Source organism: Cibotium barometz, chromosome 50, assembly GCF_041138505.1.
Source record: "Cibotium barometz isolate CiBa-2024 chromosome 50, ASM4113850v1, whole genome shotgun sequence".
NCBI lineage: Eukaryota > Viridiplantae > Streptophyta > Polypodiopsida > Cyatheales > Cibotiaceae > Cibotium > Cibotium barometz.
In genome coordinates this window covers 23244413-23262388 of record NC_141095.1, presented here as the reverse complement: position 1 = coordinate 23262388, position 17976 = coordinate 23244413, and the positions used below count along the sequence as shown (strand labels likewise).

General features: G+C 38.0%; 1 protein-coding gene across 1 annotated transcript; it reads right to left on the bottom strand.

Moving 5' to 3' along the window:
• Positions 1-890: 890 nt before the first annotated feature.
• On the bottom strand, positions 891-7362 carry LOC147609954 (linoleate 13S-lipoxygenase 3-1, chloroplastic-like). The gene is made up of 9 exons (XM_086787110.1): positions 6706-7362; positions 5772-6195; positions 4913-5434; positions 4229-4573; positions 4029-4114; positions 3780-3887; positions 3378-3682; positions 3008-3274; positions 891-2310 (listed from the first exon to the last, which is right to left on the bottom strand). Exons 2-9 carry the CDS (start codon positions 6175-6177, stop codon positions 1557-1559), a joined length of 2793 nt encoding a protein of 930 aa, XP_086643236.1. The 5' UTR covers positions 6178-6195; positions 6706-7362; the 3' UTR covers positions 891-1556.
• Between the last annotated feature and the right edge of the window lie 10614 nt (positions 7363-17976).

The window sequence follows — 17976 nt, the reverse complement described above, 5'->3', positions numbered from 1 at the left end:
GTTCTCTCTCTCACTCTATTAATGAGCTCATCACTTACTTCACTTGTAATCTTTATCAGAGCAAAGCTACACAATAAGTTTTTTATTGAAGTAGTGTATAATTTTTTTTCTTGTGAAGTATTTGTGAGTAGTATTCAAACATATGAATAGCATGAAATAAGTACAAAAGTCCATTGTTCAATTTGGAGGAATCCCTATAGCTTGTAAAGGTGTAGAATATAAGTACAAGTTTGACAAGTGGTTGCCTTAATCTCTATTAATTTTTAAATCTTGGTTATGATAAAGTCCTTCAAATATACTCACATGACCTTACTTTATGTACCATGTTGCATAATACATGGAATTTGACTCGAAAGAAGTTAGGTAAGACTATTATTTAAAAAAATGTAGATTTTCTAAAAGTGACATTCGTCCAAATGAAGCATATAGAGCCTTCAACAAAAAAACATTCAAAACATGTGAAACTAAAAAAAAAGGGATAGCAAACATGTACTCTATAGCTTATACTTTGTGCATGTCCTGTGAAAAACCTTTAAAGGTTTTAAATCATGTAAAGCTTTTGAAAAAGGTACTCTACCTCATACATTGTGCATGTAATAAAATCTTCAAGAAAAACCATTCAAGGGAAAGTGTAGCAAACAAGTATTCTAGGCCATATGTCCTAATACCATTGCCCCTTTTTAAAAAAGATTTTTTTATATCACACCACAACACTAGTTTATATTAGATTAGTTGTAATGGGGTAAAATGTTGGTTTTTTTTTGGGACAAGTAATCCAAGCGTAGTAGTGCTAAAGTTGAGCATTTGTAGTAGGAACAGATGCCACATACATATATATGAAAAGAATGGTTTTCGTTTTATTGTTAAATGGGTATATTTAAAGGGTAATGTTTTTGAGAAATGTTTTTTTAAACATTATGACAAGAATGAATAATGAATAATTTCTCTCTTCTGGATCTGCTGCGCCGAGACTGTGCAGCTTCTATCCACTATTTATTTGACACAAGGGCCAAAAACTAATGATGGGGGGTGGGATTATATAACAACCACCTGGTAGTCTATCCAAAGATGTCAATGGACAGTCGATGTATAGGTGTCATTTTCAGATTGGTTGCACCTCTATGTTTGAAAAGGCATGTTTTGTGTGTTTGCTTGGTCTCATCAAGTTGAAGAACAACTTGGCCTGGCTTTAAAAATTTGGTCCAGTCTTGCCTCATCTCTTTGATCCCTGTAGAAGCCAAATGTGAAAGCAAACTGGGTAGTTGAGAATGTATATCCTGTACCCCCTGTGACCTCTTCTCTCCCTCTTTCCTCCTCAATGTATGAAATTTGTAAGTGTCTTTACACCCTTGGATGTGACGGGACGGCCGAAATCTATTTGATGTTGGGTGGCCAAGTGTGGAACCATAAGAGTCTTTAGAGACGCGGTGGGCGGGCAAGATTGCGCGGGTGAACTTGGGTATCCCACTGTACAAGTGTGTAAGGGCCTTAATTCACCTCATAGAGGCTGCCCAAAGTGTGAAATCGTATGGAATTTGGACCCAAGTCGTACCTCCCTATATGGAAACACTGTTTGGGACACCCCGCCCAGTTCTACCAGGTCCTGAGGTAGGCACCAGCAGCTCGTAGGGCAGGACCCCAGCCCCATTTCTGTTCTTCAGCGAAGGGTCCCGATTCCTCCGGCCAATCATCTTCTCGATTCCATCCATGCTGGCAGAGAATCTCTTGAAAGCATTGATGGCGGGGCGGTCATTGGTCCAGTTGGTGTGGGCGCGCTCGCCGAGGTACTCTTCGTCGGGCGAGTGTGAACTGAGGGAGTCCACAACAGCCATGGTGGTGGTGGCTTGGAGCTGGTTGGGGAGGGTGGACAAGAAGAACTTCTCTGGGTTTTGCGCGAATTCGAGGTGGGCGGGGGTACCCTCTTCAGGGATGAGTCTTCTGGTCATGCAAGGTCTGTTGGGGACATAGCCAGCATAGGCATATTGGCCAAAGTTAACAGCTGCATGGAAACCTGATACTATCCAAATCATGGTGGTGAGTATGCCTTTGAGATCCTCTGGTGTGTGCAGGTGAGGCCACCATGGCTCATCTTTCTTGTCTTGATGACCCTTGTTTTTGATCTCTTCCCACCATGCTTGAACCTCCACGTCATCCTCAATTGACTTGGCATCCTTGTAGTACAGTGCCACGTACTCATCCACCCATGCCTTGATGGCATTCCACATCAGCATGCCATCAGCTGCATAGGGGTAGTCCTGGATCACCAGCTTCAAACCATTGCGCTGGCTTGCATCTTCAACTGCCATCCCCCTGTTCACACCACATTCCACACAGACACTTTAGGACAAAAAAATTAAGGCGTAAAGACAAGAAAATGCAAGCCTCACACCTTATGTTTAGTTTTCAAAAAGTTATCCTTCCTCACACCTTATGTTTAGTTTTCAAAAAATTATCCTTCCTCACACCTTACGTTTAGTTTTCAAAAAATTATAGACCTTCCTCACACTTTAGACCTTAGACCTTAGACCTTGGGACCTTTGGCATATTAATTTTCAAAAAATTAAATTTTGTTTTTCCCTTGACCTTTGACCTTGGACCTGTTAGAAATTCGGTCAAGTTCAAGACATCCTATGTCTGGGAAAAAATTGGCACGCTATGATTTCTTCACACGTTTGACACACACATCTTTGGGAAAAAATTGGCACACTATGATTTCTTCACACGTACGTTTTGACACACATCTTTTGACTAGAAAAAAAAATTCAGTGCTTCAGAAAAAGTCATGCAAAAATTCGTAGCAGAGATGACATATAGATCACAATTAGTATAAAGAGAAGGAAATTCATTAATTCATTAGTGTATTGATGGATTCATTGAATTTGCTGCTAATTGTAAGAGATTTTATTTATTTAATGAATTTTTAGTAATACAGATGGGGAATTCTAAATTTAGAGGTTCAATTGATTCATTTAAAAAAAAATGGGGTGGCAAGAAAATTATTCCTAACCTTTTGATGAGGTCCGCTGGCAAGCTTTCTTGGTCGAATCTCCACATAGAGGAGTAGGCGGCGGAGCTGATTTCCAAGGAGAACGGGCCTGGTGTGAAACAGTTCTCGATGACCCCGTCCGCGTTGATGAGCAGCTGGCGGGCGGACGCGTTGATTTCCAATGTGTATCGGAAATGGGGCTGCAGCAGTCTGAACACGGGATGCATGCTGCTCAGCTGCCTGTGGCTGGCTATCACGTAAGGCTCTACTGCTGCATGGCTCCTTAACCTGCCCCATAATCAATCATTTGATTAGCTCAATCCAATGCATTAGCGCTAATTTAATCCTCCTTCTCGTATCAATGCCAAATTAAGCATTTGGATTAGCTCACCAGTGATTGACCAGCTGGTGGAAGCCCGCATCGTTGGAGCTCACATGGGCCTTCGCCAGCTGCCACTTCCAGTAGCTGGACGCGTCTTGACCAGGTGTGAAAACGCGTCGGCTGCCCAACCCACCTTCTGAAGGCGGCGGCAGGCTGAGCTCGATGGCCAAGGGCAGGAGGGTGCCCGCCCCAGTGTGAAAGAGGATTGTCCTCGAAGCGTACATTTTGCGGCCCTCTATTGCGTTCACTTTGCTGACAAAAGGCATGTAGGCATCGTGGTAATCAAGCATGAAAAGCTTCCCTTCTTTCATGGCCTGAAATAAGAGACAAATATGAAATTAAACCTAACGTCCATATTTTGAATATTTGAATTTTGCACCTAAATTTGAAAGAATTAGCTTTAATTATTACCTCTTCCACACTCAGGCCTTCCAAGCGCCCAGCCAGATGCTCGGGTTTGATTGCAGAAATGGGAGAGCCATACACCTCAGGATCCAAAGCACTCTTAGGAGGAAACTCCTGCATTAAAGGAAAATTTTGCTTAACAAAAAGCAATGCTAACTTTGATAATGTAGCAAAAATCAATGCATTTTTTATTGCATTTTGGCATGCTTCAATACATTTTGCAAAACAATGAAAACACCAGTAATAAGTGCTAACCTGTAGTCTTTGGATGTGCACTGGATTTGCCCCAGCGAGCATTTGACGGCCGAATTCCTCGTCTCGCAGCCATGCAAATCTATCTCCTGCAAGAATTGAAGCAAACAAGGTCAATCACAACATAACATTCAATTAAGAAATGGAACCAGAACCACATTTAATCTTGAAGTCAATAAGCAAAGAGACCATCATTAACTTACTTGAGAGGATGTCTGGTTGGGCATACTGGACGAGATTAGAGACTTGATTAGCAGAGTCTTGCACTTTCTTAGTCATCTGAGCTACGGGCAAGCTTTTGAAAAACTCATGATCAAGCTCAAAATTTCTCAATCTGATGCCTTCTTGGTATAGTTCATCAATGTCGTGAAAACTTTGGAACTCATCATGGCCTTCCTTCAAGCTGTTGCTCAAAGAGGGCACCAGCTGGTGTATAACACCCTTCAGAGAGTTGCCAATGAAGGTCTCTTGCTTGACTTGCTCAAAAGCTTCATCTCTAGGAACATAGTAATTTGTGCCCATTTCTAAGGTACTCTCAGCATTGGCATCTGCAAAATTGCCACAAAAATCAAGTGATGTCAGTTAATTAAGAGCACGAATTATGCAATGTGGGATGTATTAAGGTGATTAGCTATTGCTAATATTCTACTGTTGCGAGAATTTTGACTTCTAAATAATTCACAATGCAGGCAAGAAGCATTCAGATGGAGACATTGCTAATTAAAATGTCTAATAAAATGATTAACCATTCCAAATAAGGGATTTATAATGTGGCTAATATGGCATAATTAAGATATATAATTGAGATTGAGATGATTAGCCATTGCTAATGTGGAAAGTCAGTGAAGTTCATCAGCAAATTTGAGAGCTTAAGAGTGAAGGCCAACCTGCTTTAGAGGGCAATCTGCCGGTGCGGCAACGCCGTGGGTACGGATGCTTGGGATTGCCGCCCAGAGTGGGTCTGGAGAAGTCTTTGTTCTTATCTGGGTTGCCAATATCATTGTAGACAGCATAGTCATAGACTCTATCCCAAGCTTTTCTAGTGCCTTTGCTATTGCCTCTGAAAGAAGCCTTGTCCTGCTCTCTCAAATCCTTTAAGCCAGCAGGAGTTTGTGAAGGCAAATAAACCTGATTACTGAAGAAAATCCTCTCTTGAGGGTCTTTCAGCCTTGGTTGCACCCAAGAGTAGCATGAGAAGTACACTGTGCCTGTGGGCAGCCCAGTTAGAGCAATTGTCTCCACAAAGAACTCACTCTGATGATTGTTTACTATTGTGATTGCCCCTGGGACCCCAAAACCTTTGTTAATTCTGAACTCTGCACTGTATTGGACCTTGTCAGCGACAATGCTTGCCTTCTCGGACCAATCCTTCAGCACAGCTTTGCTGCTCCTTTTCCCAACTCCGGTTTCTGCAACATAATCAAAATGATTTTAGCTATTAATCTTATCATAATGCCTTGATTAGTGAGCAATGGTTGGAGGCTAGAGTAGGCTAATTAAAATCTCATCCTTATTAGTGGGCAATTGTGGGCTGGTTAATCTCATCCTAATGTTCTGATTAGTGGGCAGTGGTTGGAGGCTAATATGGGCTAATTATAATGATAATCATCAAGCAAATGTTATACAGTAATGATAATGAATGCATTGTAGGATTGCTGAGGTGGTATAATGATGGCAATCATCAACGACTACTGAATGCAATGTTGCAGTGATGGATCGATGGCACTCATGGGACAATGCACTTACGTTGGTCGACCTGGACACTGACGAGTTGAAGGACGACTTTTTGTCCGGCCAAGTCTGAAATGGAGTCAATCTGATCAACAAGTTTTTCGTTGGGGCTGGCGTTACGCTTGCGCTTGATGGTAACGATGGCGGCAAGGGTGGCGTTGGACCCGTCAAAAGGGGTGGGCTGAGGTGGCGTTGGTGGGCTAGTTAGGACTGGTGTTGGTTTTGAAGCTGGTCTAGCAGCAGTAGCTGGGTTTGCTGTGTAGCTGGGTGCTCTGAGTACCTGAGCGGTTGATATGATGCTTTTCTGGGTGCTTTTGAAAGCAATCTGGTTTGATCGGACGGCTCCACCATTTAGAGTGCCATTGAACAAACTCGAGGATTGCAATCCGACTGTGGTAGAGCTGTGTGCAGACTGCAACATGGCCCAAGGAATCCTTTCCTGAAACGTGATTAAACGATTAATCTTAGTGTAACTGCTCAGAATCTTACGAGCAAGGATCATGGAGAAGCCGTTGATTAGTAGCTTTAGTTAAGGGTAATGATATGCAATTGCATGTAATTAATGATAGCCGCGATCTACGAAGGCTAATATATCTGCGGTTATGGATTTATGAAACTGTATGAAGGCAGATAAATGTGTGGTAATTATGGGTTTATGAAACTGCATATGAAGGCAAATATATGTGTGATTATGGATTTATGAAGGCAAAAACATGAGATTGAAAGTAGATGAAAAGTACTCTATGGAGGTGGCCAAAAAACAAGCAAGTTTGCCGGTCTCAAAAGAGAGGTTGGATCATAGAGCACTTAAGTGTGTGTGTGTGTGTGTGTGTGTGTGAGAGAGAGAGAGAGAGAGAGAGAGAGAGAGAGAAAGAGATGTGACTGAGTGCGCCTGGGGGATTGGTATAATAGGGCTATGCAATGCAATAGCTGAGATTGAGAGACTTACTTTATAATTTTTCGTGAGTTCTGCGTGAAGGATCCAGAGACCAGAATCTTGCTGGCAAGAGCTGCTGTCACTGCAGGATGTGACTTCCAACGCACAGGGGCTCTTTTGTTTCTATTTGTTGATGAGACTTGCAGCGGCAAGGGCGAACGCGGATTTTTCTTCTTCTTTTAAGGTATGGGACCTGGGTATATTAATGAACAGCTCTGCTGCGAGCGTGTGCTGCAGGTGGTGGGGGAGAGATGAGAGCGAGAGAGAGAGAGAGAGAGAGAGGGAGAGCCTTGGTACTGAAGAGGCAGACAGCCCAACCTACGCTTCTTTGCTGCTGTTAGGTCTGTTGCAGATATCTGTGTGTGCGTGTGTGTGAGAGAGAGAGAGAGAGAGCGCAACAGGAATAGTTCTGCAGAAGCACTTGATTCGAAGAGATAGGAAAGTGAACAGGTATTGCAAGGCAATTCTACTTTAATCAAGCACAGCAGACGCTCACTAAAGAGTGAGCAGGCGGCACACACAGAGAGAGAAGCCCTCTCCTCCTCCAAATTTTCTTTTTTGCTAGTGCTGCACAGAAAAATAATATATATATATATATATGTCTTAGGCTAAGGTTTTAGATAGCCTAAATAATTATATGCTTTGTGTGTCTAAGGTTTTTTCGTGGTGCTGGAGAAATCACCCCCACCCCTCCTTTATATAGCAAGGCTCTGCTTCAAACCGCGGACGGGATCTAATTTTCCCAGTCAACGGCCGCGCTTGCAAAATTTTGCCCCGTTAGCGCCTCTTTCGCCTCGCCTCACGATCCTCGCCACCTGTCGGGAATTCAAACACTACCCATACATGTGGTTAAACAAAGCCCTTCAACGACCTACCAACCAGATTGTTTTCTTTTCCCATAGAAAAATACTTTAAAAGATTTTCATCGACCCTTTTTACTGGTTCGCCGTTGTTTTTGTTTGTGCCGACGCCGGTGAAGTAGTTATTAATACTTATTATCTGTTTCGACCCTTTTTGAGAAAACAAATTATTAAATTGCCTGTACGTCCATAAAGGCCGCCCGCCAAGGCCGTCCGGCACACCTAGTGTACAGTGTTTCGTCCGACCGACCACACCGCACGTGTAAAGGCGCACCCAAAAAAAAAACAGCGGCCGACGCCCTCTGCCAATTAATATTACCGTGTATTAGTTTTCCAAATTCCAAAAATCATTTACTCCGCAAAATTCACGTGACTAGCAGGAGCGACCAGGCGCGTGAATAGTAAATAGTGATTTATCTTTGCTGATTATTTAATGTATCTAAATCCCCAATTCGATTATTATTATGCTTTTTGTTTTTACCACTTTTGTAGCTTGTTAGCTGTTACGACTGGCGAGGCGCTGCCGCAGCACAAGTTACAACTATTACTGCAGTTCTGCAGTTCAAAACATAAATTATTATCCGTGGCTTAGCGGTGTCGGCATGGTTAATTAATTAATGATAAGAGCTAATTAGACTCCGTAAATAATACCACCGACTCTCCCCGCCGTTATCGGCGCCGGCGGTCAGTCGTTCCGTTCCGCCTGGGGTTGCCGACGCCGGCGTCTGGGTCAAGATCCTTGCTGGCGGCTGAGCAAGTCCTTCGGACGACTTAAAAAAGCAATTTGTTTAAGTACGGCCAAAATTCTACTTTTTTAAAACCCATAAATAAATTAACCTTCATTTTCAAACTCGCGTTTGAAGATTTTTTCACCTAACGTTGCCTTCCCCCCTACACAAACGCACCCCCCCCCACCGTTTTTGACTTCAACTTTCAAACCTTCACGGTTACTCTCATCCGTCCTCCCTCTCAACTTTCAAACCCTTCGCCTAAACAATAAGCTTGACTTCTCCAAGGAGAGGAGTTATGATGTTTCCATGAGTTGTGCCATGAGTCCAATAGTCTAAAAGTATCGATAGCGAGTTTGTGTGTGTGTGTGTGCGTGCATGGATGGGCACACACGCATGTGTGTGTGTGTGTGTGCGCAGGCATGGACACACGTATGTGTGTGTGCACATGCATGCCCACAAGTGTGTGCGCACATGGTTAGCAACTTCACCATCATCTCATAGTATGGATTTGATTTCTATCTTAACATTATTTTGGGTCCGTGCATTCTACACGTGGATGAAATTTGCAATTTCACTAACAATGGTGATATTGTAATGTTAGTGCTATGAGATTATGTTATGTGTGTTAGTGTGAAAAGATTTATTTCAAGCACTTTTTATTGACCATAAATCATGCATGTACCCCCACTAATTTAGTCCATTTTGTGCAAAAATGGAGTAGTGGTAATTAATAACTGCTTGTATCGTGCATTTAATCCACTAGTATAGCATTATTTTTTAATCTCACCCATCATCCATAGAATTTTCAAATTCAAAAAATCTCTTACAAATCAAATTAAACATTGAATAATAAAAAATTAACGTGCAAGATTGTCAAAACACAACAAAATCTTCCTTCTTTGTTATAAAAAGAAATAGCAAACCTAGGGGGAAAAAAGAAATTCAAGCTTTTATTTCATGAAAAGAGAAAGTTGAAATTTTTCGAAGGTCCCCTTATAAAATACATTCTTCTTTGCATCTTCCAAGCTACAATAAACTTTTCTTTGCATGTCTACCCCCTCAAATACAACCACACACATCACATGTAAAGTTAAAGCGTTTACTTTCAAACAATTCCAAAATGTCTAAAAAATCGTAAGGAAGTTCCAATTAAATCTAAATGACAGCATGCTTAGTCATGTAGTAACACCTACCTTGTTATAATCCTCATCCCTTATGTCATGTAGGAAAAAGTGAGCACTTTTGTTTCATTCCCCTACCTTAACCCCTACCATATAAGGATAGGAGAATCATGTGAATTTTTTTCATGTAATGTAAACGATGACAATTCTATCATCATGTAAAGGGGAAACACCCATTCACATGCATGCCATATTAGTAAACACGTTAAAGAGTACCTTTGACTTATTTAATCATCTTGGTGCTCAAAAAAAGAAACCCACATTGATTGTGTCTAAAGATCCCCGACCACGAAAGCTTTAATTTGTCACTTGGTTTATATGTACCTCTTGTAAAAGATCATTATTATATTTACCACTTTTAATTTGTTGGTTGCTTTATATTTACCTCTTGTAAAAGATCATTATTATATTTACCACTTTTATGACATAAATGCCATACTAGCTAAAATGAGTCAAAAAAGAACTACGATAATAAAGAAAACTTGAGCAAGTAATTAAAAGTACTACATGCATTGGAATGTCTATTTCTTTTTAAACTTGAACTAAGGATAATATATATGAGTGGCATCACAAGAGTTCAAAATTTACACATTGGCTTTCAAGCCTTTTTCCATGAAATCAACATAAAATTTATATATTGTATAACATTCAATAATGTAGAAAATTGAGTGGTAATTCTAACCACACATTAAAGAGCATTCATATACTTAGAGGCATTTATGCTAAAGTATACGTAAAAGTAGTCATCACAACAAATACATTCTTTGAGAATATTTCTTATGCTAAAGCATGCTTAAAAGTACTCATCACAACAAATATGTTCTTTGAGAATATTTCTTACTAGGGAAGTTGTAGAGTTTATATTATAATCAACTCTTACTAGATTATACACCTCTAAGAAGGTTTATACTTAAGAAACTAAGAACCATATTGTCAAGTGTTATAAATAGATGGCTTATGAATTTAATGTAAACATGCACATGAAGACAATATGTTGGTATAATTTTCTCTTCTTGTTTAAATAATCAAAATTTCATTATACTTTTCTCTTCTTGTTTAAATAATCAAAATTCCATTATATAATCATTATAGGCTTATTTTGAAAAGAGATGTGCATTTCAACAAAATGAAAGAGCAATTTCACAATATTAAAAATTTTATTGCACACAATTGATATATTTATTTTTGAGTTGCCATTCTTCTAACATGAATTTTATATCTCTCCTTGATTATTATTAACAAAGATCAAGACACTCCATTGGATAAAGTAGCATTAGAAATGTATTGTCTTGCTTGGGATTGATATTCTTTTAGATTTAGAACTCAATTGAAAAAAAAAAGTCCTTTGTGTAGGTCACATACATGACTGTATATTTTTAACCCTTCTCTCTTATGGAGGAGGGGACATGGTGTTGATTGTGTATTATCAATTTAGAGAGTTTTAAGTATGATCAAAGAAGAGAGATGTAATTACAATCAAAGAAGAGAGATGCAATTATTATCAACAAGAAGATTGATGCAATTATTAATTACGATCAAAGAAGAGAGATGCAATTATTATCAACAAGAAGATTGATGTAATTATGAATTATAATTATGATTAAAGAAGAGAAATGTATTAAGCGAGATGTAATTATTATCAAGAAGAGTGATGTAAATATGACTTATAAGTGAAAGGTTTTTAATGCTGCATAAGGATATGCAAAAATAAAATAAAATTTTTAATCAAGTAGATTTTTTATAAAACAAAGGAAAAAGCTCATAGATTTGTTTAAGAAATATAATTTATTTTCTCTTTAAGTTGTAAAATTTGTAGATTAGGGTGGTTACAGGATTAGGATGCCTAGTTTTATCCACTTATGCACCCTGTAACATTAAAAAAATAGGCATTTGTTTACCTTTAGTGGCTAATCTCTCCTAGCTAATGAAGGAATTTCCTTTCAAGTTCTTTTGTTGGAACATCACATGCAAAGTTGGGAATATAGTTGCATAATCTGATTAAGCATTAGATAGTCGAAAGTCGTCATTTCCTTAGGTACAAAGTTAATGTATACACCCTGTCCCAAATTTGGACTAATTTTATAAAATGATAATATCTTTTTTATATATGAACTCATATGAGATTCCCACTTTGGACCTTAGATCTTCACATATAGAGCTTAACGTGATTTTTTGAGAAAATTTTAAGCTATTGGTCTATTTTCTTTAAATATTTCAAGGTCTTTAAAGTGTTATAACATGTGCCTTTTTTTGTACCCACAATAACTACCACTTAAAATGCTCAATCTTGTAGATTAAAAGAGTGGTAGATAGTGAGACATTAATAGAATGTAGTGGTTAGTCAAAATTGTAAATCCAATGGTTGGATTTTTAATGATCTCTTTTCCAAAATTCTTCTAGGCTATCAGAAGGTCTGTAAATATTAATAATCTAATTAGTAAAATTACATTTTTGATGTAAATCATCTAAAACCTATAGGGACTGGTGTGCTTGTAATGGTGCATCTATGGAAAAAAAATTGGATCAGTATGGAAAGATCATTTTTAATCATTTCATCATATTTTTAATTAATTTTAATTAATTAAACTAATTTATATTAATTTAAGTTATATTGGGCTAATTTAAGTGTATGCATATTTTCTATTAACTACTTGATCTCATTTGAAGTGCTTTTCCCCCCTAAATTTGCTCTCGAAGCATTGTCCCAGTCTAGCATAAATTGGATATTGGGTTAATTTAAGTGCATGTGTGTTTTCTATTAGCTGTTTGATCTCATTTGACGTGCCTTGCCTCCCCAAATTTGGTCTCCAAGCATTGTCCCAGTCCAGCATAAACTGGACAAAACACCCTGATCTTGCAACAACCCATTATTTAGTTCTCTATAATGCTTTCTTTGAGTATTATTTTCTCAAACACAGTGACCTGATCTGTTGTAAAGGTTTCTTTACATGCAACACCCTTTGGACCCTAATAAGAACCAACTTGGATTCTATGGAAAACCTTGAGGATTCGTTTCTCAAACACAGTGACCTGATTAGTTGTAAAGGTTTCTTTACATGAAGCACCCTTCGGACCCTAATAAGAACCAACTTGGATCCTATGGGGGAAAACCTTGAGGATCAAACTTAAAGTTTATAAATGGTATTATCTCACTCCTACACATGAATTTGGGATAGAGAGTGACTTGTTATTCTTAATTGAAGTGGTCCTTTTTCTAGTACAAGACTTCAAATGGATAACAAAGCTATTCTTCCCATCCTACAAACAATCCTATAACACTTCAAATGCATTAATAACAGAGCTGTTATTCCCATCCTATAAATAATATGTGCATCAAGTCAAGTTTCAGTTCAAACAACAATAAATTACAACTTTTGCTAGACTTATATGAAGTAGTGCTTTGCCAAATTTTAGGCAATGTGGATTAAGGTGATGTGTAGCTTAAAGAAATCTCAGCATTTATATATAGTACTACATTAAGGCCACTTTGGATTGTAAAAGAGCCATAGACATCACATTGTGAAAAACATTTATTGATGATGCAATAGAACTATCCAAAGAGTCAGCTTAACTTTTTATCAACCACCATAAATAAAATTTTAGCATAATGCTTACCTTTGTTCATAATAATGATTTTATATACTTAAAGGGTATTTCTAGGAGATAATGCTTGTCTCTATCTATAATGATTTAGATATGTTTAAAGGGTATTCCTAAGAGATAATACAAGAGTAAAATATAAGAATGAAGTTTATAACTTGGAAAGTTTTAACAAGTGAAGCCTATTAATATGTTTGTCACATATATTTCTATAAACTAGATTGTAATTTCCCACATTAAACTAATAATGGAATAGGTTGAACTCAATAAATATTTGAAATATTACCTCAAGCATGTTAGTTTTCTCTGTAGATGAACATGGTTTCAGCCCATGAGAGAGTGTGAGTGGAAGGAGAGATGGAGAGGTCAGCCATGGTGACTTGGTGCATAGAGAGAGAGAGAGAGAGAGAGAGAGAGAGAGAGATGTTGCGCATCACAATAATGATTGTATTATGACAATACTTCCACCATGTATAATGCTTTATATAGGCATAAAGGCCTTATCTTATGTTCTCTTAATAAGAGGGTGCTCACACTTAAACTGTTCACAAACCACTAGAGACTTTCAACAAACCCCCCTTCGGAGTAAAGGAGTGTCATCTAAGATAAACTTTACCTTCGGTATGATGATTTGGTCTCTAAACTGCTATCATGTGATGCAAAAGAATACGATGATGCCAGCACCTGAAACTCTCATGTCAAGCCTGATACAAAAGCTTGATCATATATAATTCCTACATCAATCTATCCATAGACAAACTCCATTGGATCTAAGTGGGGAAAGTAAGATAAAAAAGACTCGAGTCTTTTATAGAAACCAAGGTAAAAATTAAGACACCAGTAAAATAGTATAAGTATAGATGGGTTGGTGGATGTTTTTATATATGAACCTAAAGCTTTAGAAACTTGGGTGAATCTTTGAAATTTCCTATCTTATATTGTAGTATGTAGTGTACTTTTGGCGAATTTGTCTACTATAGATTTTTGGGTGATTTTTCTTAAAATGTTTCTAGTGAAATAGCTCGACAATATCAAAGACCCCTTTAAAATAGCACTTCAGCTAAAAATAGCCCCTATTTTTTTCCTTTTTAGAAATAAGGCTTTACAAAAAAGACATATCAAGATTTTGGGCAACATCTTGGTTAGAGAACCCTTGACTCAATCAAATAGGACTAGAAATTCCAATCATAATCTTCCTTGTTAAGAAAAGTATTTGCCATGAGAGTCAAGGCTTTGTCTTTGGCTATTGCACAAACGCTTTAGCATCTTCATCTTCATGATCTTGCACCACTTTTGCATTATTCTTTGATTACTCCTTGGCCATCTTCTTAAAACGCATGTCGTCTATATGTCCAAGCTTTTTGCAATAGGTGCACTTGATGGTCCCTCTTTCCTATTTGCCTTTCATCATAAAGAGGAAGGCTTTCTCTGACTCAAGTGTTACTTTAGTAAGCTCTCTAAGATGACAATTTTTATCAATAAGAACTGCTATCAACTCATCATATTCCATCTCACGAGACATCCTTAGTATTAATAGGATCTCATTGTACTTTGACATCCCTTCTATCCTAGTGAATAAGATGGCTTTCATGTCATCTTCATCAATTCATGCTATGGTGGCAAGAAGTTGTTGAATGATGGAGCCTAAGTTTCTCAAATGTTCACCCAAAGTTTGATTCTCATTCGCCCCAAAATTAAAAAACTTTTGCTTAAGGAATACCTTTAAGTTATTTATTTTGTTGCCGAAGAGGTTCTCCAGCTTCTCCCATACCTCTTGGGATATTTTGTCAAAGTTCACATGGTGGATGAGGTTGTCAGCAAGCCTTAAGCCAATCAATGGCATTGCTTTGTCATTTTTTCCCTCCCAAATTTGGGTTCTCTAGGCATCTGATTCAAGCTTCTTCTCTATTCTTTTGACGATGTTTCATACTTCTTGTTATATTAAGAGAATTCGGATCTTAGTTTGTGTAAGACTCCTACTCGCTGTACATCTAAATAAAAGCATAGAAATAGAATTTAAACTAAGGGTAGAGAGTCACACCTGGGGCCTTATATCACATTATCTCAATGCTTGGATAACCCAACATCCCCTAAGGTTTATTTGGGAAAATCCTTATAAGGGAAATGCATATAGTTCCACCAAATTATTCCTTGACTAATTCTTATGAGCAAGTCCACCATCGATGACTCCTTGAGGCTCAACGCGATGTCTTGTCCCTTGATTATGAGGAGAAAATTTGTATTGTTTGAACATTTCTAAATTACTAACTTTTTCTTGAGTTTTTCGTTTTGAATAGAAATTTATCTCATAGTATGGTGGAGATTCCACCAAGGAAGTTATTTTTCTATCTATATTTTCTTACTTTTGGGATCCATTGACCGAGCCTAGCCCCATACCCAATTCCTTGGGTCTAGCTTGCCACCCAACCGGTACAAGGGAGGGTTGTCTTTAGGTATAAGGGAGTCCAATTCCCATGCCCCTCCCAGTCGGCATGGGGGTTCCATATAGGCATTGAAGACAAAAAATCCATTCCTAAAATTAAATTATTCGTTTAAAACATTGCTTACTTCTTTGAATCCTTTAACATTGGGAATCCCATTATTTTTCCCTCATAACCCATGTTATTTCTAATATCTTATACGTGTTGAGATATCTTGGACCAATTCCTTTAACTAATCTTCAAGACCAATTCCTTTAGGTATCAAATAAGCTTCAAGACAAGTTCCTTTCGGTACTTTGCCTGCCCTTTTTCTTGATCAACTACCAAGGGGTTACATCCTTGATAGAATCCATTGGGAACCTTAGAAATAATCCTTATCCCAAGCCATTTTTTTTGAGATGGGTGTACTTTGCACAAGGGGTGTTTCTGTGGAAAGCCTCTCTCTAAATTTTCTTGCTGCTCGATTTCTGATTTGAATTCAGATTAGACACTTGAGCTCTTAATATCGAGAAGAAGAACCTTGCTTAGGTGTATTGACAAAACTCACATTCTCTCTGTAGAATATTTTTTTCTCTCCAGCTTTTTATAGGTAAATACAATGTTTTTTTAGCCAAAAGGCTTCAAACATTTCTTAATTATGTCGATAAAGAGTTTAATGGCTTATAAAACTTAAAAAGTAAATTTTAAGTAGTCTAATAAAAAACCTCATTTCGTAGTGGTGGTAATTGATACAACACAGTCTTCAAGAAATTACTAATTTAGTCTTGGTTCTGCAATCTGTTTGCCCTTTTGATTTCCTAGGATCAAAGGGAAACTTTCTATTCATGTAGTTAGGAAAATCTTTTGATCTCTCTATAAAATCGATTAATATTAAAATAATTTAGTCATACCTTTTGAGGGGTCAGGGAGGGATCTTACATCCTCCCCCACAAAAAAATCGTGATGCCCTCATCTTATAAACTATGGATAATCCCTTAGAAATTCTTCTTTTTTTCCCAGGTGGGGGTAGAATTTCCACTTTACAAGGTATTCTCTTAGGATTTTGTTCCTAAGAGTTTTTTCTTGAATCTTTAGAACTGTTCGAGTTGTAATTCTAACTATCCTTGACTTCGAGAGATAAGTTGGTGTTTTCTAAGATGTGATTGAGATTGGGGACATATCTTTTTAATAACATGACTTGGAATACATTGTGGACCTTCAAAAGGGGGAAGCAACAACTCATATGCTTGGTCCCCTATTTTTATGGTGATGACATAGGGTCCACCATATCTGGGAGACAACTTCTTGTACTTTCCTAAGGAAATGGAACTCCTCTTAGGTCATACACAAAGGAAGACCATATCCCCTTAATAAATTCTCGATTAGAGCTTTTTGGATATGCATATTGCTTTTATCTATCCTGGTCTACTTTGATATCTTTTTTAATGACTTGCATTTGGTAGTCCATTTCATCTAACATTTTCTTTGACACCTTGACCCTGATCATTGGGTTTGACCATGCCAATGGTGTAAGAAGCTCGTGGCCATAGAGTGCCTTAAATGGTCTCATTCCAGTGTGCTACGAGATGAAATGAGGCATTGTACGCTAATTCCACTAAGTGTAGGTAGGTAACTCATCCACTTCTTGGGTTCTTGTCCACAAAGTATATATTCAATCACTCGGTTTATCTTCTCAATGTGGTCTCGTTAGATTTAGGATGATAGGTAGTATTGATATTTAGAGAAGTCTCTATTGCTTCAAAGAAGGCGATCCAAATCTAGAGGTGAACTTGGATTCCTGTCATTGACAATTGTTTGGGGAAGCCCGTGTAACTTGAATATTTATTTTAAGAAGAATCAGGAACCATCTATAGCAGTGTAGGGTTTCTTGGAGAGGGAATCATATGGGAAACTTTGGTTAATCGGTCAATCACTACAAATATGAAATCGTATATCAAGAAATTATTAGTGGGTAAACTAGTGAATGAAATCCATACTTATACATTCCCATTTAATTTGGGGAATATCAAGGGGTGCAACTTGCTGGTGGGCATCTTGACTCTGTCTGCTTTGACCTTTTGGTATACCAAAAAATGGCACACATGATGTAGTCCATCCTTCCATCCTTCTTAAGTCCAGCCAAAAGAAGGTCTTTTTCAATGACATGAAGGTTTTGATGAAGCATGGATGTTCTGCAATTGGACTGTCATGAGCCTCAGTTCATATCCTTATTTTTATCTTGGGTATATTAGCGCATAGCCAAATGATGAAGTATAGACATCCCAGATCTAACTTATATCCTTGAACCTTTCTTTAATTCATGAGGAGTATTGCTTTGTTGATTGAATAAGGTCACTATTAGAGCGAAGAAGTTATCTTGGCCAAGCATTTATCTATTTTTTTCAATCAAAGGATTGGTGAAGATAATAGGGATTGCAAGTAAAGTGACCTTTTTGCTGAGGGCATCAGCCTTGCCTAGCCTATATTTTAT

Bases quoted from the DNA above. Each gene is read 5' to 3' on its own strand.
- LOC147609954 (XM_086787110.1), bottom strand. From the start codon at position 6,177: ATGTTGCAGTCTGCACACAGCTCTACCACAGTCGGATTGCAATCCTCG. The intron at 5,435-5,771 runs GTAAGTGCATTG...ATTATGTTGCAG, and splicing joins CAGTGTCCAGGTCGACCAAC to AAACCGGAGTTGGGAAAAGG. The intron at 3,275-3,377 runs GTGAGCTAATCC...ATTATGGGGCAG, and splicing joins CACCAGCTGGTCAATCACTG to GTTAAGGAGCCATGCAGCAG.